This window comes from Anas acuta, chromosome 1, assembly GCF_963932015.1.
Source record: "Anas acuta chromosome 1, bAnaAcu1.1, whole genome shotgun sequence".
Taxonomy (NCBI): domain Eukaryota; kingdom Metazoa; phylum Chordata; class Aves; order Anseriformes; family Anatidae; genus Anas; species Anas acuta.
This window is the reverse complement of record NC_088979.1, coordinates 128,665,128-128,692,505: the sequence shown is the minus strand read 5'-3', so window position 1 is coordinate 128,692,505 and position 27,378 is coordinate 128,665,128. Positions and strand designations below refer to the sequence as shown.

At 37.3% G+C, this 27,378-nt stretch overlaps 1 protein-coding gene across 21 annotated transcripts in view; it reads right to left on the bottom strand.

The window, feature by feature from the left end:
- SOX5 (SRY-box transcription factor 5) overlaps positions 1–27,378 on the bottom strand; it is a 644,424-nt gene that overhangs the window by 85,365 nt on the left and 531,681 nt on the right. For 15 of the 21 annotated variants that reach the window (XM_068655012.1, XM_068655050.1, XM_068655039.1 and 12 more), the window contains 2 exons: positions 16,382–16,505; positions 2,948–3,033 (listed from right to left, as the gene is read on the bottom strand). In XM_068655012.1, coding sequence (XP_068511113.1) covers positions 2,948–3,033; positions 16,382–16,505 — 210 coding nt within the window. The remainder of the gene's footprint in view (positions 1–2,947; positions 3,034–16,381; positions 16,506–27,378) is intronic. The other 6 variants (XM_068654979.1, XM_068654996.1, XM_068655094.1 and 3 more) reach the window with 1 other exon arrangement.

The window sequence follows — 27,378 nt, the reverse complement described above, 5'->3', positions numbered from 1 at the left end:
GAAGATAAATGGAGGGCTTCAGACTATGAACCTGTCAGTGGGAATCAACAGGGTATTTCAAAATGAGAGATTCCATTTCACTGACAAAGGGTATCTTTGCCACAGGAAAACAATCAGATGTTAGCTGTTCTTCTATAAATACACTCTGCATTTCATTTATAAAAAGAAAATTCAATTTTGACATCCACAGATAGAAAAGTACTTCCTGTTGGTCTCACAGTATACTGCTAAAGTCATGCCCTGATTTAAAATTCTCTAATGAAATAACAAAGGTATGTTTACTATCACTAGACAAACAAACATGAAAAATTCCCTGGCTTTGTCTTCACTGAGATACTGCTGTGTACCAAATTTTGCTGGGAGCAACAAAATGTGCATTGTGTCAGGTTCTTTGATCTCCCCTGAATACTACTACTTTTAGTACACAAAGCCTGAAAGATGAGTGATAGGGAGGATAGAAAAAGGAGAATAGAAGGAACATTGTACTTTTCTGACCTTCTACTGTCTGATGACCAGAAGACAGCATTCGTAGAGAACACTATGGTTATATATAATGTATGTGAATTTCTGAAGAAGGGTTCCTCCTTGAAAGACACTATAATGGCTGCACATTCACTCATACCATTTACAGGTGGTTTCGGACAGTTAATAATGACAAGAAACAAGCACCAAAGAGCTAAACTGAATTTGAATGGAGTTCAGAAAGCACAATGCTTTTAGGCCAGCAGCTATACTCTGCATCACCAAATCTTCCCAAATAAGGTCAAAATAATCTTAATGTGATTTCCCCTCAGATTCAGCTCCACTAATGTTAGCATGGGTGAGAGTCCATTTCAAATGCTTTATTGTAAAATCTTTCTCTTAAGTATCTAGCCTATCTAACTCTTTCAAATGGCACCGGAAGTTAGAGGCATGTCCAATTTCTATTAGGTTAGGGTGATAGCTAAAACCACTGTTAGATGTGAAGAAATAAAACTGGACTTTATTTTTTTTCCTACCGATACATACTCTTAAAGATCAAACGTGAAAGATTTGAAGGAGTCTACAGAGGCAGCAGTTTGAACCTCTCCCACTGACTGGCTGCCAAACTCTCCCAGACTAAATAACATGTAGCAAAACAACATAAGTGAATTTGGTCAATACTTTTGTTTCAACATTTTCCTTTACACAAAAACACAAAGACTCTAAGGTTCTCAAGTTGTTCACAACCTAAACTCATCTTAAGATATTTATAAAGTCAGTCACATTTTCACAAAGCCCACCTTCTTGTAAGGAAATTGTCATTGTGATAAAGCCCATTTTAATCAGAATACTTCAGCCCAACACATGCAGGGAGGGATATAGCCCAAAGCTGGTCCTGAAATGAAAGTAAACCATCCTCCTAACTTACTGGAGCACTGATGCATTATTTTAGGACTATTTTGAATGACTACATAAATAAGAATTAGACTTAAACCTCTTTTTTTTATTATTTTTTCCTCATTCCTAGCTAGCTCCTTTTTTGTTTTTCATTTTTCCTCCCTCTTCCTTCTATATGTATGTTCATGTGTGTTTGGCTATTATAAGAACTTTAACAATACTGACGTTACTCCTCAAAATTCATTTCAGAGAGATGACTTTTATGGCTCCCATGATTCTTAAGCCACCTACGGTATTTGTAACTCACAGAATCAGAAACTAACACACAGACAGTGTAGCTTTTCATACAAAGGCACAATAGGAACGAATGTATTAACCTCTGTGGTGCATGGAATGTGTCAGCTTACACACTGGCAACTATTTCTGTGAAACTCAGCTAACTTCCGCTGGCTGTGTTAAAATGAAAAAAAATCTTCCCCAGCATTATGTCCCACGCTCTCGTGTGCTGGCCAAACAACTGAAATATCTAATGTGCTACAAAGTCTACTTCATACTGATGCTGGCCAAACTGAGTTTGAGAATGCATTTTACACGCACTGTTTATAAATGCTGAGCTTTTCCTAGCAGGTATAAAGCTCTCTGTTGCATGTGACTTGGCAAATAATCATGAGCAGGGAAACAAATTAGCTATGGAGAGCATGTGTTTTTTTTGTTTTCTCTTCTTACAAAAGAGCGTCTATCGGGATTGTGCAGAACTAGAGATGATTTGGAACTTGATTTAATTTTAATCCTAAATTTTACCTAGGTTAATCCTATCAGCAAAGTGAATGTGTGGACATGGACATCAAATTTTCTTAATTCCAACAATTTGATGAGGGTTGGGAGGCTGATCAGGAACAGCTGAGGAGTATCTGTACCACTATCATTAAGACCCATGGACTGCACCTTAAAATCTCCAAAATTTAGAATGATATTGGGAGTTTTGAATCCCATACATCCAGCCAACAGGCATACTCTTTAACATAGTTTAAAAAAGATGCTTTCATGCCCTTCCACCTGTTTTATAATTGCCTATGTTAAATTAGTATAATCACTAGTTATCCGTGCTACAGCAGTGCCTAATATGTGCTGGGTCCCATGAAACACATCGGGAGGGGCCAGTTGTTGCGCTTACAGGCTTACAGCCTAAAAGGCCATAATCACATTAAGTGACTTCTAAGCAGTTTATAAGTGCTTGTCGGGACAGAGCTTTTCTGTGGTACAGTGTGAGTCTACAACCCAGCGGTCTGCACAGCCTGCCTTGGAAAGTCTGATGGAAGGGGCCAACTAACACACCCGCTTGCTGAAACCTGACGTGCCAACCTACCCGTGGTTAGATTGGCGATACAAATACAGAAACATAACGAAAAGTTCCCTAAAGGTGTGAGGAAAATGAACACAGACTGATAACTATTTCGCTTCAGATGCCAATGTTGCGTAGAGAGCGCAGACCAACAAACCCGCTCACGCCACTGTGTGCTGAGGGAAGTGAAGAACCGCTTACCGCATGCGGGGAACCTGCGGCTCTGCTGCCTGCTGCCGGACTTACCTGCAGTTGGAGCGGGCCTAAGCCCGGCGTTGCTGCAGCAGCAGCTGCCATGGTAGTCGGGATCAGCTGAACGGGGTAGGGGTCACCTAAGTAAGAGAATAATAGAGGCGTCAGCACCTTTTATCTGCTCTCCACCTGCAAATTAAAGTCCTGCATTCACTCCTTCCAAAAGCCTTCTTTTGTGTGCCTTGTTGAGGCCTAATGAAAAGCTCTATTGTGCAGCCTTTTACTAACACTCTTTTCACAATTCTGGCTGAGAGAGGAATGTGAATAAAAGGCACAAGCAATTAAGGCGGAAACCTCATCCTTTTTCATGATGTATTTAGGGAAATGGAAAAAAAAGTGCACATTGATCAGAAGGCTGCACTTCAAAAAAAAAAAAAAAAAAAAAAAAGAGAGAAAAAGAGGGAAGAAAGAAAAGATGGGGGTGGGGGATAAGAAAAGGAAAACAGTACAACCTTGATAAGATCACAGCATTAGAAGGGGACAAATTTACAAGCTTGTCCACAATATGGAGTTAACCAAACTCTGGTCACTGTTAGTAAACCGAGCCTCACACAGATCAGGAGTGGCACTCCCCTCACTACTGGGTTTTCTTTTAGGTGAGAAAAAAGCCTTGCTTTGCACTTTCATGGTTTGAGTCTGTAACAGGAAAAAGCATGTGGAGTACATCAGAGACAAGCCTGTGATATCCCCACACCAACTCCACCTCATGACTTGTGATTCAGTTTTGCTTTTGAGTGAAAACTGTTTCAGCTTTAGTAAGGGTTCCATTGTACAGAGCAAGATAAAGGGATATAGTAAAGGCTTAAGAAAAAGTTGCAGGCATTTCTAAAGGAATATCACCTGAGGTGGCAAAAATTAAGATGGAGACAGGCATGTTTTAATGTTATGAAGCATTCACTCCTTATTTATCCCATTTGTTAAAATAAACTTCATGCTAATTCCCCAACACATCTGTTAATAAAACTGTTAAAAAAGTAAAACACACACACACAAAATGCTACATGCATTATATTGCTTCTCCAAATGATAAAATGTTTAAGTACTTTCCACTCAAACAAGGATCACCAGATCCTCGATTTCTGTTTGTCCCTATGTTTTGGTAGCATGAGTGATTTCTGTAGCATTAAAAAAAAGCACTTCAAAAGAGACTACAGAAAAGTGAAGATGCGTTATCATGAAAATTTAGCTAAATGTTACGGTACTTTTTATTAGAGAGAGAGATTAAAACTTTTCCTCCTTTATTGTACTTTTAAAAAGTGAACTGGGGAAAAAGACAAATTAAGAAGGCAATGCAAGCTGTTCTCTGCAATCATTAGCTATTACTGAATTAAAGTTTATAACAGTATCAAACCTAAGTTACAGGCACAGAAAACAAAGGCAAAGAAATACACCTCGTGTTTTTGAAATGTTAGAAATAAGCCATGTAGGTGTATACTATTTCAGGAAAACTGCTATTGTTTATTTTTTCCCTTTTATTCGGCTATGTTCTTTACAGAGGTCTTTTCATTCACTGATTTTGATCTCCTGTTACAAATTAAATACTTTGACTTCTAGAGATGGAGGGCCAGAAAAAAAATAGGCTGGGAAAGCATTTTAACAGATATTTAACCTCAAAGAGCATGTCTACTTATATGTGACAACATCTTAAATAATGCTTTGCTGACTGAAGCCTCACAGTCTTTCAATGCTACCTAGTCAAGCAACGAGAATCCAAAGTTTGACCCAAGCATCCGCATTCACAACTGTCCCTGCTCCAGCACCAGGCCATAGCTCTCTATTTATTTATTTATCATTTTATTATTTTATGTATTTATTATTAATGGGCAGCAGATTCCCTGCTTTGTGTTTGTTGTTGTGGTGGTGGTTATTTGTTTGTTTTCTCAGAGGATACCATTGCTTAATATTTTCTGCTTTCCTTTTGCTTTAACTGAGGTGTATACTTTCCACTTCGTATCACAGATTGCACGAAACATTTCTCTGACTTGAAATTTTCTCAGGAGTTATCCTGTGACCCAAGAAAGGGGCCTTAAATATATGAAGACATGGAGAAGAAAGAGACGAGGTCAAAGATTTAACGTGAATGATGTTCAGCTGCTTCCACACCACTAGTAGCTCAAAGGCTAAGCCCAGTATCATTCTAAAAGACTCATTTCTAGAAGAGGATGTTTTGTACAAGTACCAGCCATAAAAGAACATGAGACAATTATTTTCTCAAAGGCAAAGAGAATAACATGGGAAATGATGCTCACTAGAATGTTATTTTACATTAAGTTTGCACTTACAAGTTAATATATATTAAAACATACAAATTAAAAGATTAACTTCTCCACGTGCAGTACCATGTTCCCCATTTCTCCATATAAGCCTCAGCCCAGTCTTCTACAACATCATGCACAATTAATCAATCTCACTATTTTCAGCTCCCTAAACTCATACCCTATCTGTTGCGCTAATTCCTATTTTTTGTGATTCATTTTGTAATTATATCTGGTAGGCACTCATGAGATAAGATATATTGAAGTCCCCATGGTCATGCACATACAGTCACAACCACTGAATTTGGTGGCTTACAGGAATGCCTCCCTAGGCATCCTTAGCAATGGACTCCTAAGGGACAAGTCTAGAAAGTAAGTCCAGGAGTTTACTACACCAATACATGCTAATGTAGTTTTTCAGAGGTGTAATTCTAGGGAAAAATATTAAATTCATCCTAAAAACTGTTTTTAACTGTTCAGAACTAGGCTCTCCTGTCTACTAGGTAAGTTGTTTGTTAGCTCACTCTTCAATGAGTTTTGCATATTTCTGGCACTCCAAAATGTTTTTAATGAACAAAAATATAAATCAAATATGAAAGGCTTCTGTAGTCCATCATGTATCTTTGCATTGTTATGCTTTGGGAACATCCTCTGCTATCTCATGCTTAACTTAGGGGTTTAGCATTTCTTCTTATGAAGAAAAATACACCCTGCCCATGCTCCAAATCTTTCGCAAGTGCAATTTATGCACAGTACATCCCTCTCACTGCTCCCACAGTACAGACACAGCAGCAGCAGCAATGGAGTTGGAAGAATGCACAATGACAAGCAGAGGCACTGTCGGGGTTAGTGCTCCACTGTGCTTTCCTGCTACAAACATCTAACAAAAGATCACCTCTGTCTGGAGGAGTTCACCGTCCACAGGAGACAAAGCACGGAAGAGAGGAATATGCTGTGCCTCATCCGAGGTCATGCAACAGCCCGGTGGAAAACCCACAGACAACTCCTAAGCCAGTGCCCTTCCAAGGGAAGGTTCCACGTCCTACGTGAATGTGGAGGCCAAGCACTCATATACTCACATCACATAATGCAGGAGCAACCACTACCTCTCAAAGTAGTAACAAAGGCTTCAAGTCTCCTCTGATAAATATGTATCTACTCACTCTTTGCTACTGCTCTAGAATGTGGTATCTCTTTTTACTGTCCTTAAATTTTTTCACATATTGGACAAGTCTGTGTGGACAAGACTATTCCTGTATTGGACAAGACTATTTTCTGTGCAGTTTTAGTTAATTCTGAAGTCTGGGAAATGTGTTTCATAACTATTTTGTTAATACTTCAGTAAATATCTTATTTTTAGATGTAAAAAGTCACTTTTTTTTTTCTTTTTTTCCCAAGCTCTGGGAATATGTCAGGAATGTGAAGCAAGATACACAGTTATTAGAAATACCTATTTCCCAAGTCATCCACAAGCTTCTATCACTGAAAAGATAAATAAATTCTCAAACAATTATATTACATTTCAACTCATAAAATTCGCTGTTAACCCACTAATGCACACAGGCAGGAGCGTACCTCTGTGAATCTTTCAGCTATCAAAAGAAATATTTTGTACATTTCTTTCATGTTCCATCTCTTATTCTGAGTGGCCTTTTCTTATAAAATAAGCATCACAGAGTTTTGTTGCTGTTGTTTTTTCTTTAGTTCAATATATGGTAAAATCCGGAACAGGTCAAAGGCTGGGATTTTTATTGCAAGAACATGATAAAAATTATTTCATTAGCTGACAAATTCTTCTGTTATACATAGTCATTCCCCAGCTACCCTGTGACTTTACTTTAAAGAACATAATTATTCAAGACTGACTACTTGAAAAGAGCACAGAAATAAGTTTGTGCCAGTGATAAAGCTTGTAAAGAAGTGAATGGGATATGTCAGACTGGATGAGCTGATGGGGTGTATTAAAGGTGTTGGTACATACTGTAAGCAAAGGAGAATGCCATGGACCAGGCGTGGCTTATGGAAGGAAGAAGGCAAAGCTCAACCCTCAATTCTGGGCCAATTCTCTATTTCTCTATCTTTCTTTTGGTCCGTCTTCTGCTAACATACCCAGAACTTCTTTCCCGATAATTTATGCACTGCAACTTCTTTCAATTTCAAATCACACCTTCATCCTTGCCCAAAATAATCTTCTAAGATTTTGCTTACAAGAGCATTTTTCACAAAGTACATTCACTTTTAAACCACTCTTTCTATGAACCCTCCCCACCATCCTCCACTGAAAACAGTCTGTGAAAGTAAGCTGTGGTACAGAGCCAAGTGGACATCATGTCCCAAAACACAAAATAACAACCCTGTGCTTAGGAACTTAATTTTCAACTGACTAGCTACCAAACTCACAGATATTAAATGATTTCCATGCTTCTAGAAGTACAACAGTGGCTCTTAATCCATTTACGTGTTTTGCAAAATTTTATCAAAGGAGTTTAGTAAGTTAAGAAAATTAATTTATATTTTTTTAAGGGAAAATAAAACATAAGAGCTAACATTATGTGTGTAGCACCATTCACCTAAACTCACAAGGCATTTTTTGTATTCCTTTTTCTGTCACTCATCTCATTTATTCTCCTTCATGGTGTAATCCCCCCTAGCGTCTTGTCTCATCTCCTGACAGGCTGTAAGCTCTTCAGAGGAGGCACAATTGTCTTACTTGCTATATAAATCAAGTTACATGCTAATGTTAAATTATAATGTTTTGACAAGATTTTTAGGTTGAACCTGATTATATGAAACAATAGAACTCTCTGATTTTTTCCTGATTTTTTCTTCTTTAAATAAAAAAGAAACCAGAAAAGGAGAAGAAGGGTTTTATTTCTCATGTTTTTTTTGTTTTTTTTTTTGGTTAATTTGATTTTATTTTTTTTTACTCATTGTTTTTCTCCTACCTCTCTTTCAGGGACAGCAAATGAAAAAAGTTGGAGGTCATGGAAGGAGAAGAAAAAAATAAAACAGTGAAAAGAAAATAAGTATGAAACAAAAACAAATCCTTAAAGTATAATTTCCAAAAACAGAATGCTAGTCTAAATTCCATGAAAAATACCAGAATAAACATTTCCTTATAGTAGATTCTGTTCAATAAAAAGGAATCTACATTATCTTCTCCCCATGTCTGACAAGCTCCAGAAAAAGCCACAATTTTACACTCAATTTATTACTTAAATATATTTATAATGATTTATCACAGCTGATGGGTAACTGACAGGTAAGCCACTACATCTCTTCTCACCACTCATTCATCCTCATCCTCATCCTCATCCTCATCCCCACTTTCCTTTTGGTTTTCTGGTGTGGTGGTGCACATGGAAGTGAGAGTAATGGGAGGCTGTGAAAGACATGGGCAGTGGTCCCCAACTTCTGGCCTTAGGCACTGGAAATTCAGACAGTTAAGAAAAAAGAGTATCAAGAAGATACCACTAGTGGCTTCCAAAAGGAAATCCAAATTGCCTGACTTCCTTTGAGGATATTTCTGGACAGCGTTGACCAACTACTACCTACAAGAGGTTAGCTTATGTTGTACTTTAGAGAAACAATTTGTCCTGTAGAAGAGGTGGCTTTGGAGGGACCTAAAAGCAGCCTTCCAGTTCCTACAAGGAGGTCATCAAGAAGACAGAGCCAGGCTCCTCATGGCAGTGTTTGGCCAGAGGACATGACCCAATAGACATAAATTAAATCAAGAGAGGATCACATTTTCCCCATGAGGACAGTCTGACATTGAAACAGGCTCTCAAAATCGTTTGTGCTGTCTCTGTCCTTGGATATTTTCTTGCCCTGACTGCATAAAGCCCTGAAAGCCTAGTCTTATCTCATATATGACTCTGCTTTGAGCAGCAAGTTGAACTACAAAGACCTTCTGAGGTCCCTTCCAACCAGAATAATCTTATGATCCTATGATTTCCAGGGTGCCCAAATATTTGTTTTAAACCTGTTGAATATATGATGCTTATTGAAAAGGTCTGAGTACTAAGGAAAGGCAATGTATTCCCACCAAGATTTGTACATGCTTATAAATTTAAAAATCAGGATTTTATTTGGCAGCCCAACTAGGGATAACAGTGCTAAAACATCAGGTATCTGTTATAGTCTAGAAGCTGAGCTGAAACTATCAGCCTGTTTTTACGGGACCATTATTTTTCTTGCCTGTTTTGTTTTTATTAGCATTATTGTGAGAAGCCACACATAGATGTAGGGGATATGGGATTCTTTCAGTTAGAAATTGTCTTTAGTGGTGTTGTTAGTTTTCGCAGTTTCAATGCCTTCCATTGCGTTTGCAGCCTTACAGAAGTGACACATTCTCAAGTATGTTAGAAGGCAAAGTTGTTACCAAAAATTCCTCATTCTTGCTGTTTCTATCCACAATGCTATTATTCTTTTCTTATGCTGGGGGAGACATGAGAGTTTAGTCATATGCTCAGTCTTTTCTGAGGCATAAACAGTAGCCCTGAAAGATGACTAGCATCTTTATAAAGAAGCTACAGTATGTGGTCTTCACAACACATGGTTCCTATTTTTGTCATTCTGATAAAAGCATAGCAATGTCAATAGTTTTTCTTGTGATTTGGTGATTGTCAATGACCTGTGTGTCAGCTGATACAGCTGACACAGTTAAGCCAGAAATTAGCGCTCAGTCTCTTCAGAAGCCAGACACATGGACACCAAGTACAAGAAAAATTATAAGACAGTCCACATGATACTCCATTAAACAATGAAACATGTGACTAACTAAAAAACACAGATACATCAGCAAATTTCCCTGAGGAAGTTTATGGTATTTAACTCCTAAACATTAATTTTATTGTACTGTATGAAGAACCAATTAACTGAGTTTCATTTCTATCGGACAAGGAAATACTGTTCAGAACATAGATGAACAGTAAATTCAGCACATTTTAATTGTATTAGGCTTGGCTTGTTCATCTCACACATTTTTCCCAATTTTAAAAGGTAATTAGATATTTCATCAATAACTTTGTATGCATTATTTTACTTAGAACACTTCCAGCAGGAATGAGCTGGTATGTAAGAAACATACAATGTACCTATTGTATATTCACATTTTTCCCCCCTAATTGGATATGGTTGAAATAGTGATTAAAGTGCTTTCAGAAAGCCCCATGTTGATGACATCTGACTGGGAACACAATATGATTTGTTACAACAAATTATTCACAGGGGAGAGGAGGAATGGGCAAGAAAAAACAGTTCTTGTTTCTAAAATCTGGCATATTTCCATAAAAATAACATAGGTATAACAGCAAACAAAGGGCTACCTAGAAGTTTTCATGAGAATTTCTGAATAACCTGGGAAATATATGTGGTCTAAATCCCACTTCAAGAACATTTTGAAATACAGTATTAGCAACTATTGTTTCATGAGAAAAAAGAACAAATCCTAAAATCCCCATATAATTCAATTTCTTGCACACCTTGGCTTAGAAAATGAAGCATGTTGTTCTTTATCCTCCAAAGAAGAAACTATCTGGCATTCTACAGCTTCAATCATATTGAAAAACCTCAACACCAACACACTGTGCCACGCTACCATAAGAGGCTAGTCAACATTTCACATCCTTTTAAAGGGTTCATCAAATGCTTAAAAGAAGCAATGGAGTGCACTTTCCAAAATACATCTTACTTAGCACCGTTAATTGGGGGGAACCCATCTTCTTTATGAAGTTTGTGCTACTCAGAGTCTTGTAGTAGAAAAACAATTGTAAACAATGCTGTAAATATGTAACCACAGAAGAGGCAGTGGGAAGCGTTCTGTCTTTGTGCATTCTGCTGCTCACATTGGGCAGAATAACTAATATACCACTGTTCCCATCTTACTCCCTTCTTCCTTTTCTGTAAATTGTTCCCCAGAAGCAGTTTCCTTTGTTTTAACAAGTTTTTATTTCTTTCCCTTTGTTAGCTCTTATATAGGAGACAATCTTACTGTAAAGTTCCACACACAGACCTACACATATGAGCATTCATAAAAGGATCATGCTAGCTTCCACTAAGGAGCAGCCTCTTCTGAGGTCGAACTATGCGTTTTTTCAAGGGCACAATAGAAAACTTCTTATCTTCTATTGCTTACACTGTTTTTATGCTTTCAACACACTTCACAAATATTAATTAGCTCTAAATAAATTCTAATTATTTCTAAGAGTGGCCCTAGCAGATCTGTATCATCTGGTGTGAAATCTGACTTCAGTGAAGTCAACAGCAATGGCTTCTCAGACCCAAGTAGAGCTGACATTTTGGTCACCATTGTGAAGATGCTGGGAGGTGTGTATTATCTAACAAGTATCACAAGTGGAGCTGAACCAGTAATAGCAGTAGTAACAAATGATAGGGTTAAACACAGCTGGCTGAGAAAAAATTAGAACAGTTAAATGACTTGAGTCAATCTGCATAGTCTAAGTGTGGGAAAAGCTTTGCTATAGTTTGAGAAATGCAATTATCTGGCTCTGTTTGGTTTCAACATCAGCTGAAATGGAAGGAGCTCACCTGCTGATAAAAAACAATCTATTAATATATGTAGGATACTGGGGTTAACTCTTAACAGCTGCACATGACAGAAGTCACTTAGTAAACACCCCACTTTGAAACATCAACATCAGAGAGTTCTGATCTACATATATAATACTATGTTATATGTAGTATTAATGTAGACTTATAATACACTAATAATTAGCTAATAATTAATACTATATGTTATATATACTATATGTTAGGTATAGTATTAATATTTACTAGATAAATATAAATCTAAAAATATTAGACATTGTGCAAATAATAATATACAAAGAGGCTAGCATGAAAATTAAAATACTTAAATTCTAAATAGCACACAGTGATTAGATATGTAGCAAATAGGTAGGTAACCAGTATTTTTCTTGCTAATCACAGACAATATAGCCACATCACATACTTCCAACTTATTTTTCCTCACATGAAAAAAATTCTTTGATTGTAGATAATAATATTTAATACTTTTCACAACCAAGCAACTGCACCTAGGTATGGAGGTCAAGAATCAACTGAAACCACAGATCATGAATCTTTTTCTGAAATAGAAATGTAATCCTAATAGAAGTTCCTCCCTTTTTCTCTGCCAACTTTACCACTACACAATATGCCATAGAGAAAAAAGGGGAAGTGTCAACTTGTGTAAATTGTCTCTTATGTAATGCAAACCATCTGCTTAAAAAACAAAACAAAATGAAAAACCAAGCCACTCCCAAGCATGACCTTCTATGGAGAAAAAGAAAGAAAAGGAAATTTACCACATTGAATCAAAAGCCAAAGACCATAACCTGCCATGTAACCATGGAGAAAACATTTACCCATCTCCTCCCTGTATTTACCTAATGTTGCAAAATATTTTGAAAAGTATAAGTGAATAATTTGCTGTGTATATATTAGAGATTGACGTTATTGTATTCTCTTTAGTATTTCAACCCTCTAGAATATTTCCATTCAGACAGAAACCTAAGCAGATAAACCTCTCTTTTTCAATGAGAGTAGCTCTTACACAATGATGCCACCATTGAATCAGAAGATCTCTGAGTCAGGGAGACATCCCTGAGTCCAGAGACAGATGGAATCTGTCAAAGCACATAGGTACAAAGTATCAGTATACTCTTCCTCTGTTCTTCTATTCTTCTTTAGGTGTTAGTCATGACAGGAATCTAAATGGACCCCTGCTATGACCTGCTATGGCTATTTTTGTGTTATTTACAATCTCACCTTCAAAAAAGGAAGTATTCGTAGAGAAAACAGCACTCCTCCTTTCCACTGTCTCTGGTTAAGTCATTATTCAATTGGGAAACACTGGCTGAGGAATCCTACCACATACACTCTCTAAAAGCACTGGAAGACATACATCTAACCCTCTTTTCCTCTAACATGGACAGGTGAATCAAAAAGTATTGAATAAATTGATTTTGTTTCATTATCTAAGCTGAATGGGACAAAAATAGCAGTATAAATAGGTATTCATTCTTTTTTCTCTTTCACAAACCTCAAGGCTTGATCACACATTCTCTTCCAGCTGCAGCTGTGCTGGATGAAGAGGACAGCATCTCCAACCACAGTCCCCTGCCAAAGGTTACCACTGTGACCAAGCTGCTTGCTTAATCACTTCCCAACATGTTTCCATCAAAATGAGCCAGCGTAGCTTAAGCAATTTTTACAGAATTTTAACTGCTATCCCAGTTTGGACAGAAGCGAGTTAGGGAGGGCTTAACCAAGAAGCTTGGCCAGTATGCCAGAAGTTAGAGGCACAGTGATGAGCGGCAAGAGGTGGTAAACTCTTCAGCCACGTGGCCTGCAGACAGAAGACGGCAGGTAACCCAGCCATGAGGTGTGACACAGCACGATCAACTAGAGAGCTGGAGCTGGAGAGTGGAGATCACACACTGCTTAATTTGAGATACTCTTTTGGAGGTCTCATTTTACAAACGGACAGGGCACATAACAGCATAAATACTACGTCCCTTTCAAGATGTCCTCAACCCGATACCCATAATCAAGGTACTCAACATCAGTAATTATTTATGAAAATATACATTATTTATCATGGCAATCTCCCCTTCCTTTTTCCCCAAATTTTCAAATCTCCCTTTTATTGAGAAATACCATCTGGATTTCTCTAAGAACTGATTTTCATGGCTATTAGTTATTTGTGATTGGAACTCAATTGTCCCATGCAGATTTTCTATGTTCCTATGTGCAGGTTGTTAATGTTATTAAATAACATAATCCCACTAGACAATTCCTATCAATCAACCACACAAAATAATTTTGAAAATCTATCAGTCCAGAAAAACAGACAAATTTTCCAAAAGACCTGTGAAGATGAAAGGGAGTCAGGTTATGCACTATGCACCTTACGCATTTTCATTAGCACCAAAACACAGAATTGCAGTCAGATAAAGATGCAGGTAGTAGGATTATCAGAAGTACATAAGAAGGCTTTGCTTCCAAAACTGAACTTAGTGAAAGTTAGGCATTTAATATGCTGAGAAGCTGAGCAAGTCAATCTGCTCTAAGTTCTCTGATGCAGTGCTATACTGGTATCCACTTCAGCTCATTTCAAGCTAGCATTGGTGACTGTACTGAAGTTCATAGCATTAATATTTGCTAAATATCCTTTAGATTTAGATCCTAGTGCCTTTTCAAATGGAGATGTAGTCTCCTAAATCATTCAGGTACTTCAGAAAATTTTATCCAAACCTCTTTGGTTTACAATCTACCATATCTTTGCCAAGAGGCCTGATAAACAGAAGGGCAAACAGAAAAGTGGGAGAAATATGTTTTAATGGCCTGTCAAAAACATTACTTGATGTGAACACGTTATAGTTTTAATGCAGCTACTTTTTTTTCATTGCTACAAGCTTTCTAGGTGTAGCTAAATCCGTATATGCTTTTGTTTACACTAAACTGACTGGAAAGAAAAAATCCTTTGGACTACTTATCACTTTTCCTCAGCTTCTCAGTCAAATTCAGTCAAACATGCCAGGGAATCACCAAACACAGAGCTGTCTTTTTCCACTGGCTTCTGCTCAGTCCTAGACCTTGGCATGCTGTTAATTCCAAGCCTTACTGCCAGGAGCAGCAGCCACTTTGCTCTTTTTCCTTTTCAAGGTTACACAAACATGTGATGTCATATGTACTTCATAGATGTGAGGTACTATATGAATGTCTTACAGTTAATGCACATGCAGTAAATGGAAGGAAAAAAAAAACACCTCAACTCTTTCTATCAGACTATTCTTTCAAATCAGACTTCATTAACATGGAAGTGATTTGATCTGCCAGATTTATCTAATAGGGTGCCTTTCTTGACCTTTTCCAGGCCTACAGTTATGTTAGCATCATATCCAGCGTAGCTTTCAGTTAAACGTTCTGTAATGTGGATCACTGCTTCTCCCTTTTGAGAAAGAACAAGTGTGAAATCACTGGAAGAACTGAATGAGCCTATGCTTTGGCACTGTAGCTGCTGAGGGATGTGAAGTGTTTTGAACAGTAATTTTCAGTAGTGGTCCCAGACTATAAAATGTTAGGAAAAGGCAGTTGTGGCCAAGCAACTCAAGTTCTCATTCAAGTACTGTATCTACAATGTTACGGGAACTGAAAGAAATCTCAAATTGTGGGCTAAGCCAGTTTAACTAAAGGCATCTTTTTACATTCTAATTTTGTGAAACTACTGCAGTGGCAAGTGCTGAGTAATGCAAAATAACCGATGAATTCATGGGTTAGTCAATGATGCAGATGGATAGACTAACATGGACATAGTAAAGCTAAGCACACATACTAGCAACAGAGAACAGTAGAGCAAGCAAATCCCAGATAACTCAGTAAAAGTCTGATGTCAGAAGAGTTATACGAGCAGAAATGCATGAAAATGAGACTATGAAATTCATCCTTTAGCTAATTCTATTCATGGAAATGGAGATCCTCAGTAAATCTTTAACTTGCATTTGTTACCATATAGCTGACAGGAACATGAAATCCTATAGAAGGCTTAAATAAAATTTCCTCCCCCAAAAAATGGGAGAGTGTAGAGAACAATACAAATCTCTCAAAGATTAAAAAAGTAGATGCTGTATTTTTTAGTGTTAGGCTCTCATAAATATAGTGTTAGTCCATCAAACTGAAAGGCATATGCTATCTTTGATCTCTGTGCAGAACCCCTGTTGAGATTAATGTGAGTTCTGAGTGAAGAAAGACACTAGAATAGGCCCTCAGTTCACAAATAGTAGGCAGGCTGCTTCAGGAAAAAAATGTATTTTCTTACAACAGTGTTGAAATTTATTGGGAAATTTCAAATAGCTTCTCTTCAGATCTATGTATGTTTGTGTGGTCATGAGCCTTCACTTGTCAAAAAGATCTGTCAGAAAGAAGGTGCATAAATCTACTTTTTGTGTGAAATGTTTTGCTGTTACATTGAAACACATACTTATCTGACAATCTTTTCTCATACAACACTGACTACTCCTTCCTTTTAAACTCATCTGTGCAAGTTACTAGCTTTTTCCACTGGGCTAGAGAGGTGACACTTCTATACAGATTGGCATGAAAATGTGCCCTATACCCACTTCCAGCTAAAAAAGTCTACAGGACTTACTGCATCCCGCTTTGTAGCTGAAACCAGGAGGAAGAAGGAATCCTTGCTGAGCAGCTGCTGCTAGGGTTCGTTGGTCTGGAGGGAATACGGGAATCATTAATGGAGGCAGCTGACCCTGGACCTGCTGAACAGGAGAGGGAAAATCAAACGTGGAATTTTTTCTAGGGGAAAATGTTTGCTTACATGCTTTCTCTCACTTCTACTCTGTGAGGTCAGGTTTGAATATGCTCCTCCATAATGTTCCAGTAGCATCAACTATTCAACCTCATCTTAATTATCAAAACGCTTCATATGAATCACATTAATCCAAAATAAATCAAAAGATTGCACTGACGCATACCTATTTTCCAATTAATTATTCCCCCCACAGTCCATAACCCTCAGTTCTATTTGACTACGGGGAGGGGTGGGGTTTATCGTGTTGTGCAACAAAATCTTAGTCTCAAATAGTAGCTTTCATACTGACTGAGCACAAACACAAAGATCCAAATACACAGAAGTACAAATGTGTGCAAAAGTAATGTACAGCACAGTCAGTACTATTTTTCTGCCCATATATGTGAATTTATATGTACATGTGAAAAGACAAAGTCTGTGAGATGTTAAGAAAAAAGCTGAGACACTTTATTCACAAATATAACACAGCTATGTCTAAAGTTTTAGCGTTCAACTTTGCACAGCAACCGTATACAACCATGGAAGCCAGGAAATGGAAAATATTATATTGTAAATGGATACTGCAAAAGACTTAAGACATGCAGAAATTAGTCATCAAAACTGGAGGTTTGCCATGGCACAGCATCTAATACTATTGCTTTTACCAAGTTTTGCCAGAGGTTTTAATTAGTAGAACTGGACAACATCTTTGTATTTCACGCAGATGAGAAACAGAAAGTTTGCTAGATTAAACACTTAAATAGCTAGTTTTAAGTTAAACAAACAAACAAACAAACAAAACACCACCATACTGACAAGTAAAACTTTATTTTCTGTAGGTCAGTAGAGAATGACTCATTTTTTAAGAGAGGTCATTCTAGATTTGTAATTGCACTGTAAAGCTGAAGCATTGGAAGTATAGATCCATTACCACAGATTTAAAAAAAAAAAAAAAAAAAAAGGTTTGTGGTCTGTAGCCTTAAGAAACAAGGAGAATTAGGGTGTTGGTAGACAAGTGTTTTTAGCCGGAGGCATAAGAAGGTATTACTCCTTTCATTATTGCCTGTGTAGCAGAACTGGCAAAAGAGAATCTGTGTCAGCTCTTTGGCTGCCACAGCTCAGAGTACAGCATTTTAATTTAATTTTATTTTAATTTAATCTCCTGAAGATCCAGGAGATGTCTCAGTTCACCCAACACTGCTACAAAGCAGAAGAGTGATATGAAATTTGGGATCGTAACCTCTTAATTTATGCCAGGACCTGTCAACACCTATATGTGTGCTGCCTGTATCTTTATAGTCTGAAACAATTTGCAAGGATGAAGTTCAAGAGTGTGGTTGATGGAAATCCTTGCAGTGGGAGATTAAGATTGGGACTGAAACTGGAGTAGATGTGGCTCCATTCACTGAACTCAATCAGTTTTTTGTTTCTTCTGTACTCTGCTTTCTGTTCTCATCCTCTTAACTATAAGGTATATGTACTTTAACTGGACTTCAGGAGATAAAAACATTTCAAACATGACTTCTCATAATCACTCAGTCACCCTAGAACTAACAGTCCAATATTTGCTTTTTCATCTTTTTTTTTGCCTTCTTTTTTTTTTTTAAAGACAAAGACAAAGTAACTGTATTCTTTTAGAACAAAAATGAACAGCCTTGTGGAATTTTTGCATAGTACTCTTCTTCGGCAAAAAGCCACAGAACTTTTTTTTTAAATGGTTTCCAAGGATGAAAGTGACTTTGCCAAGCAAAGAAGCTTCAAAACAGGACTCAAAAACACTAATAGAAAGACAGATGGTTCTACTAAGAGATTTGCTGCCAAAAAAAATGTTAAAAAAAAAAAAAGTGAAAAAAACGGAGTGATGTTATTGAAGCTGACTGCAAAGTTCTCTGATGACTGCAAATACTCTTGTCCCACTGCAAGTGTTAACTCTGCCTCCAGGGCTAATATAACTAAAGCACCACACACACACAAATTGTCATTGCCAAGCCCACAATGTAGCACAAGTCTGCACTTGATTCCAAGTGACTGCCAAATACACGAGCAAAACACCACACTGAAAAACTCCCATTTAGGAAAACATTTACCAGGAAAATGCCCTTTCTTCTTAAACCTGACTGTTGCAATTCATTTTTTTTTTTCAAATCACTGTTCCCCTTTGTCTCTCCACAGGGCCTTTAGATCCACTAATTTCAATGACACAAACCCAGTTGTGTTAAGGAGGTAAGGACTGTAGAGTGATGAGGATGGTTTGCATGGATACAGAAATAACGCAGTCAAAACAATGTGATTTTCATTCCAGGATGGAATGTATGTAGCACCACTCAAACAGCTACACTTCATTTTCTCCCAAATACAAATAAGTGCAATTATGATTTTATTTTAATCCGATTACCTGACACAATACAATACAAATTACTCTTCATTTTTATGGCTCATTTAACTACCACATTTTAACTTTTGTATGTTTATTATTATTACCCAGAATTGCTAGGATACAACTGTTTCAAGTGGCACAGAATACAGGCCCTTCCTTCTGAGTTTTATGCGAAGGGTATTTTCCTTTTGTTGCTGTTGTTGTTTTTTAGCTATTACTACATCAATTAACAGCTCTTGCAAAAGTTTTGCTTTGCTACATTGTTTGCATACTTTCCAAAATTTTCTCAACAATTATTTCTTCATTTCTAATTTCAATGTAATGGACTACAAACCAGAGCTATTTTCAGCCCTTCCAATCTATTCTGCTACTGGACAAATATATGTACACAAAATACTAACACATCTTTAACAATAAAAAAATGAATAGAGTTGTCAAGATTGTCCACTTGCCAGTCTCTCTATATGATTGGTTAACTCTTCTTAGTTGTAATTTCCTGAAAGATTGTAATTTAAATCCCAATAGATTTAATGGGCTAAAACCTCACCTTGTAACTTCTTACGTACTTTGTCATATTAGTCTGGATGATGCAGATACAATCTCCCAAGGGCCTGTTTTTTTCACTACACATATTATTGTCCCAATATCAACTGAACACACAGTTCCCTGCTCTTTCTCTCAATTTTAATGCAATCACCACATATCTGATTAACCATAAGTACTCTTGGGCTGCAGATGTGTGTTATGCACAGAAAGGAATCTGACATAAAGGAAACAGCAAAGAAATGAACAGAATGTCATGAGAGTTGTAGTTCTTTACGAAGTCAGTTCACTGCTCAGGGAATTTGTACTTTCATTCACGTATCTCTGACAAATAATTTGATGCAAGAGAGAAGCCCATGCTGCAAGGAAGGAAGGAAGACCATACCACTTGACATTTAGGTTTTGAGAAATATTTCTCTTAAGTAAGTAGTTAAACAAGAGTTCAAACAGCCTCTCTTATTTATGATGAGGAGAGCAAGTCATCTTCTGTTATGGCAAAATATTTTAGGAGTGGCAGATATTGAAACCAAGTTTTAACTGGAGCCCAAACCAGTATCAGGGACTCTTCATACTCATCACTGAAAATACAAAAGGGAGACTAGCCCTAAAGATCTTAACAATAAAAAAACAATATGAGCATGTGACAAGTTATTAATACTGTATTTACTGTGCAAGTGGGAAACTGAAGCAACCAGAGTTGCCTGTAAAGACTTTCAGTTTGGGGAAATGCCTCTCTCAATCTTTACTTGCTTTGATGCCTTTCAAAATCTGACCTTAAATGACTTACCCTTAGCAAAATAAATTTGTTATTAAACTTGGAACAGCTTCAAGATGTGGAAACCTAGGCCAGTATCTTCACAGATCTATGTGTTTCCTTTATGACCTGACCATAACAAATGCACTCACATAAGTAAGTGCATTCGGTGCAGCTAATGCCAGATTCACAGAATTCCTGGCTTCACTATAAGCATTCTGTTTAAATTTTGGTCTCTTACCTACTTTTAGGGACATACGACGGTTACCACAGCTACCTAAGCACTAAGCAGTATGTTTTTAACAGCTACCCCTACTGTTTGTTACTAGCTCCTGCTGTGACTTATATAAATTTAGATTGCAAACACTTGACAATTGCAGTTCTACTCCATTTTCTGTAAAATGCCACATGCACTTTGGGTCATTATATAAGTAGCTGCAAATACAAAACAGTTTATCAAAACAATAAGGTTGCAAAGGTTCAACCTTCATTCAAGGCTTAGGCTTTAAGGCTTAGGAAATACCAGAATCAGGATAGCTTGCATGACCTTATTTTGGCCCATTATGCCCAAGCATCCTGACAGTCTTTTACTAGAAGTTCACAGTTTTTCCCCTCACGTGATTCTTGCTTAATTCAGCAGGCTCATAATATTTCTCAAATAACATAAACCCATACTTTCAGCAAACCTAAGCCCCTAACATAGTAGCTACTGTTAGTTTTATTTGTTTTATCCTTATACACATACACCAATTTAATTTCCGTAGTTGCTCATTACGTGTTTATTAGCATAAACTTTTGTATAAGTTTTCCTCTCTCCAAGGTAAATAGTTCAATACAGTTCCTGGCATCCATGTATAACACTTTACACTGAGGGGTGAATACTGATCTTCCACCTACCTCTAGTTCCTCAGAAGAAATTCTATCAATTTCAGTGAGACTGGTGGCGGAGTAACGAATTACTCAGTGTGAATAAGACGGCTGCAAAAAGCAACACTCCCTTCTCTGCAAACCAACAAAACTCCAAGCAGTCCTTTACCCTCAAGCTGTTCAGATGTCCTTCACAAGCTGCATGAGCATCTTTTCTGAAATGATCTCCTAAATGGCTTCTTCATGTGGATGTGTGTCTAATTTTAATTTTCATTTGAGTTACTATTGTCAGTTACTCAAAGAAGTTCAAATTTTACATTCCTAGAACCATAGATGTGCTTGAATGATTCTTTTAACTTTGAATTGTTTTATGAGTATCTTCTTGTCCACAACCTGTTTAGAAGTTAAGTATCTCTTCTGCTGTATATAAAAGAATGTAATGTACATTTACCATGCAATGACATAAATATGTCCTTCAAAAATGACAGGTTTAATTGCATCAGTCCCCCTTCCTCCAGAAACACTTGGCTCACGGTGGCGCACACTCTGCTGAGGACTGGATTCTTTAATTAGCATGTGTTGGCCAGCTCTTTCTCTCTCTCTCACACCCCCCCCACATCTATCTTAAGGGAAATAAAAATATATGTCCTCATATAACTACAATCTGCTATTTTCCCTTACAGTGACGTTTAAAATAAGAAAAGAAAATGTTATTCTCCTCATTTTCTTCCCTATACCAGTTCCCTAAATCGACTTAAGTGTGTCCCAAATCTGTGTAACAGGGAGACTTGCCCATCTGGGTAATGCAGTGATCACTTTCCCAGTGAGTTTGAGGTGGCTTTTTATGGGGTGCTTAGTGAATGCTTAAGAAGCAAAAATAGAAGATGCATGCCCAGAAGAAGAGACGCACAGGAGACAGACAGCACACCCATCCTACCCCATGCTCTAAAGACCAAATGCTTTGCCTTTCCTGCTGAGAAGCAGCTCACTCCACGGCCAGGCATGGTGGTATAGGGGGTTCCTGGCAAAGAATTTTGTGATCAATGTTTCTTCTTGATTCTCACTTGAGAGTTTTTCTGCAGCAGATGCTTTGGGCCCTAAACATTACTCTTTCCTTTGTTGCATAAGAGGCTGTCACAGTTCATACCAGTACTTATCAAAATTCATCTTGCCTGAACACCCCAGACCATTCAATAGTAGCACCTCACTGTTGACAATTGTTTACAAACAGTGGTACTGAGAGTAGAAAAGTGGCAATCTTTTAAGAAGAATGAAAAAGGTTATTTAGGCAGAAAAAAATACCTCCTATTTTAACTCTACTACCACAAGAGAACCTTATTCAGAATGATAGTGTAGAAAAAATTATTAGTTTGCTGGAATATGGCAACAATCTGTCTTAACAAGTAATAGGTTGTATGCATGCACCTTGGCTCACAGAAAACACGTGAAAAGAACTTTGAGGGAAACTGCAATCCAGAGAACTACATCAACAAACATTTTTTGTTTTAAAAGGCAAGGCCTTTCCAGGCAGGAAACTTTCTGTCTTTGATCAGTCCTGCAAGAGAATCCAGGTGTTACCACCAGAACCCATCTCAAAATTATCTCATCAAAAAGTCTTTAAGTACTACTGAATGAACATGTTTAGCCTTTTTAACTGAAGTGCAGAGAAGTGCCTTAAACTGCCAAATAATACAGACAGTAGCTGTTTCCATGTCAATAATTTGCTTCCAAAGGCTTCCCTCTTCCACTTCATACTACAGAACAAAATGGCTGGTGAGAGACAAACACCTTTAGCAGCATTTTGAAGGATATGAGCCAAAACGTATTTTTGCATCAAGAAGGATCTCTTGGATACCTCTAAGAGAAGAAAAAGCAGTATTATTTATTGATTTATGTAACTAAGATAACTTCAGAACACTTCTTTTCTATTTGATTTGGTACAGAAAAATCATGCAGAGGAGAGAAAATTTGTTTCTCCCATTTGGGACGACACATAACAAGGAGTATTCTGGCTTGTGCCACTTAGCATGGAAGTTATCCACAGAGCAATTTTGCCACGAAGGCATTTGCACAAATGGCCCTACTGAAAATGAAGAGGCCATCTGAAATAAAAAAGAAGACCCACTGAAATTCATTCCAGTATGAAGTTGTTTTACATCAAAATCTTAAGAGTTCATGCATGAATGGCTGCTCCAGGCCCTGCAGCACCCCAGTGGGTGGGGTTCTCCAGAAAAAACAGGACTTGAAGGACAAGTTAGCCAAGCTACCTTAATTCAGGTAATAGCTACGCTGGAAGACTGAAACATATTCTCTAAACTGCCCTTTCTAATCAAAGTCAGTTGCAGCTCTGGAGCAAAATTCAAAACAATGTGCACTTCTTTTTTTTTTTGAGGAAAAAGATCCATTGCTTGGTTGATTGAGCCATTTGTTCCATGAAGAGGCTAAAGTTAGCATAGGGCACAAAATTGTCTTTAGAGGTATGATGACCAATGTTTGGGCCAGACTGATTCATCTGATTCATTTCACCTTAATTAAAATTCACACAAATACTGTTTCTTATGCCATAGCTTCCAAGCACCTAGTTGTCTTGTTTAATTGGTAGTACCCTTCATAGAAGGACAAGCCAGGACTATAATGGAAAGCTGCCATCAACTTGTGACTGTCACAACTGATGATTTATATGGCATATCGTCCTCTATTTGTGTATTTCCTGGCTAATAGCAACTTGCTCCCAAATGTAACTGTCATGTAGCAAGTTATCTGCAAAGTCATTCCCTTCAAACTGGAAAGTCTATGAGCTTGCATTAATAACCGATGCTGCCTCACAGCATATGATAGAGCATACAGTTCCCAGATGCTTGTTTAATGCTTTTCCCAATGAGCTCTGGACCAGTGCTGACGGCTCTAGCAGTAAGCTATTCAGGGAAACATTTGTCAGTGAAAAGAAAACAGGTGTGAGATTTCCTGATGTGTTTTAAAAGACAGCATGTAGGATAATTTCTTGAGCTGCACATGTGGACTGTTTTTCACAGTTAGCTGATCTATTATATGTCGGTTCCATTATTCAAATTATAATGAACTCAGGGCTTTTTGCACATGCAATAAAGAATCAGAGACAAAAATAAGTATACTTCCCTTGATGTTGTTCACATCAGCATTCTAGAAGTTACCTGTAGTTTCCTTCTGATTTTCCGTGTTCTCCTTAAAGAGACTGGATTGACTGTGTTTTCTGTGTGTGTGCTAACACACTTCTCTCTCTTTCTCCAAAGTAATTTCTTTGGTATATCCAATACTCCCATTTTACCAGATAAAATTTGTTGTGTGGCAGTATTATGGAACATTGTCAAAAGAGCTCAAGAAGGAAGGTCCAGCATTAACTACTGCTACTAAGTAAGAGAGAGGAACAAATAGGACAGTTTGTGGCAGCTCTGTGTTAAGTAAGGGCTGTTCCTTTTTTGATGCTGTTAGAAATAGAGTGACAGGTATGACAGTCAAAAGAGGTGTGCAGAATCTAGAGTGTTTTCCTGTAAGAGCATGTTTTTTAATGCATACAAGGTTGACTATGCAAATATTAACATTATTAATCAATGGGTATGCTGTAAGAAGAAGGAATGGGAAGCAGGGATCAGCACTAGTGTGTGACACAGGGATAAGGGGGGACAGGAAGAGGAATCACCCAAATTGCCTTTCCAGTAACTTCTGTGAATGCTGCAAATCGATGGATTCAGGTAAAGAAATAAATTGTAGTATTACAACTCATCACAGGCAGCAAGGCCAGTTGCCCCACCCTGCTCTCTCTTCCATACTTCTGAGGTGGTTTTGCATTTCTCCTGACACCATAAGTATTGCTGTGAATGTTTTCATGCAAAGGATGCAAACAGGACCAGCTTCTTCACTGTGCCCTCACAAAATGTTGGCTCTATAGCTGCCCAAGACAGATTCCAGATTAGGAAGGAAACGTTTATTTTATTTGTGGTTCTTGCTCTTATATGAACTGAAGGGACACAGCTTTTGGGGTGTAAGCCTACTCACTACAGTGGGCTCCTTCATTTACTAAGTACTGGCATGTGTTCTTGCAGAATCAGAAGCAAAATTCTATTTTATTTTATATTATTTAATTCAAAGATTTCTTTAGTGCATTTTCCCTAAGAGTTGAAGAAATAGATGGCAAGAGCAAGGTTATGCCATTGTACAGAGCTGACCAGTATTTTTTGTCATATAAAGTTATTAAGAAACATCTGTGTTAAGACCGTCTTTACACTCTTTCCTTTACCTGTTGTTGATTGTACCATATCTGCATATTAAAATCCAAGTAAAAAATCACTTCAATGTGTAACTTGCAGTACTATTTTTTCCTGTCTACTGTTCCAAACGGGATTTTTTAAATCTCTGAAATAGGGAGAACAGTTCTAATATGGAAACATTTGGATTTAAAATGCTGTGCAGATGAAGGCAAATGCCATGAGCTCATTTTTGACACAATGGTAAAGTCCAAATTCATGAATAGATCAATATCTAATGTCTAAACCACTTAATAATAAGCTGCCTTCATTATGAGACTTGTTATTGTATTAATGACCCCAAGACACTCTTGGAGAAAAACTGAATCAAAAGTAGCAATCAGCTCGTAGTTCAAACACTGCTTAACAGAATGAAGGTCTATAATGTAGGTAAGGATAAAATAGGAATTTAGTGGGTGTGCTGTGGTATCTCACTGGAACATAAATGACTTAAAAGGCAAGCCCACCTCTCATCCTGGTCTTCCTTTGCTCCTACCATGGCAAGATACCTCCCCTCTAACGCTCTTGCACCGTAGTGTGCCACAATCTGGCCTTATATTTCAACTTTTCTATTGCCACTCATTATGAGCCATGCATGACACATTACCTTGAATAGATTTTACATATAATAAAATCTTTAAGTCACATCAAATAATATAAAGCAGTTCTACTTTCATAACCCTTAACGCAGAAGTCTTGGTTACTCAAACTGGTTGGTGTAGAAGACACAGAGATCATCAGAATTCTGCCTTTTAACTGCTATTTCTTGGTGTTTTTTTTGTTTTGTTTTGTTTTTTTTTTGTGCCAATTTCCTTAATATGTTTTAAAGTAATATTAAAGAAAGAGGAAGAGGTATTCTTTTAGATAAAATCTTAAGGTTTCAAGATGTATTTTTGACTCAGTATCTCTTTGACAAGTGGAGTATCATTAATTAAAACAAACATAACAATTTTTATGTGTAGGCGGTGGGCAAGAAATGGGTTATTTAATATCATGTAGTGGGCAGAAATTCAAAACCCGTTCAGTTGCTGAATAGTGCAATGGTATAAACAAACATGAAAGTCTTATCAAAGTCATTCACTTATAATCATACTATATGGAAAGAGAAAAAATCATATAAAAGACTTGGAAAACAGAATCCACATTAAGAGTCTGTACACTCTCTTTTTTAAAAAAAAAAAAAAAATTGAAAGGTTGAGGGACATACTTAATAAAACAGTATACAATGTAATATAGCATGGGGAAGGAAACATTCTTCATGGCCTGATCAGCATAGACTTTGGCAGAAATTGGTCTGCTCAGAAAATTTTACACTTATATCCACTGATTAAGCCCTTTGAATGCTCCCTTTTCCCCATTTTTTTTATTATTATTAAATCAGATACATGTTTCAATGTATGGCTGGTCTCCAGTGACATCAGTTTCAGTGCACTAGTTGCTACAACAACTCAATGCAATTCTTTCCAAAAGACATTTTACTATTATTATTATTTTCTATTGAGTTTTATTGCTTTCTTCATGGTCTTAAAAACCCCTGCACTTAAATATGATGGACAAATGGCCAGGAAAACTAAGACCAAATGTTAGTAGAAACCTCTGTGGAAAACACATTTCTAGTGTTGGATAGCCTCTACTACCCAGGGAAATGCACAATAAAGACTTCTTTTCAATCTTTCAGCTGTTCGGACTTGTTTCTGACTGTCCCTTTTGCCAGTCGAATTGTTCCTTAATAGAGTTTAGTATCGCCATCAAAAGTTTGATTTTAAAAGTAAAAATGTATTCAAGTTGCAGAAGAAAGAATATTTAAATATATATACCTAGCCACTTTTCCTTTCATGTCCTGATGCTTTTTTTTTCCTCATTGCCAAAATCATCATTTGAAAATGTTTTTCAGAAGTTTGGGAGCATTTTTTTAATAGGTTTGAGGACAGTCTGTCATCTTGTGCCTACAATTTTGGGACAGCAATACATTTAAAGCTGACAGCAATACATCTACAGTTAACTGTAGATACAATTATAA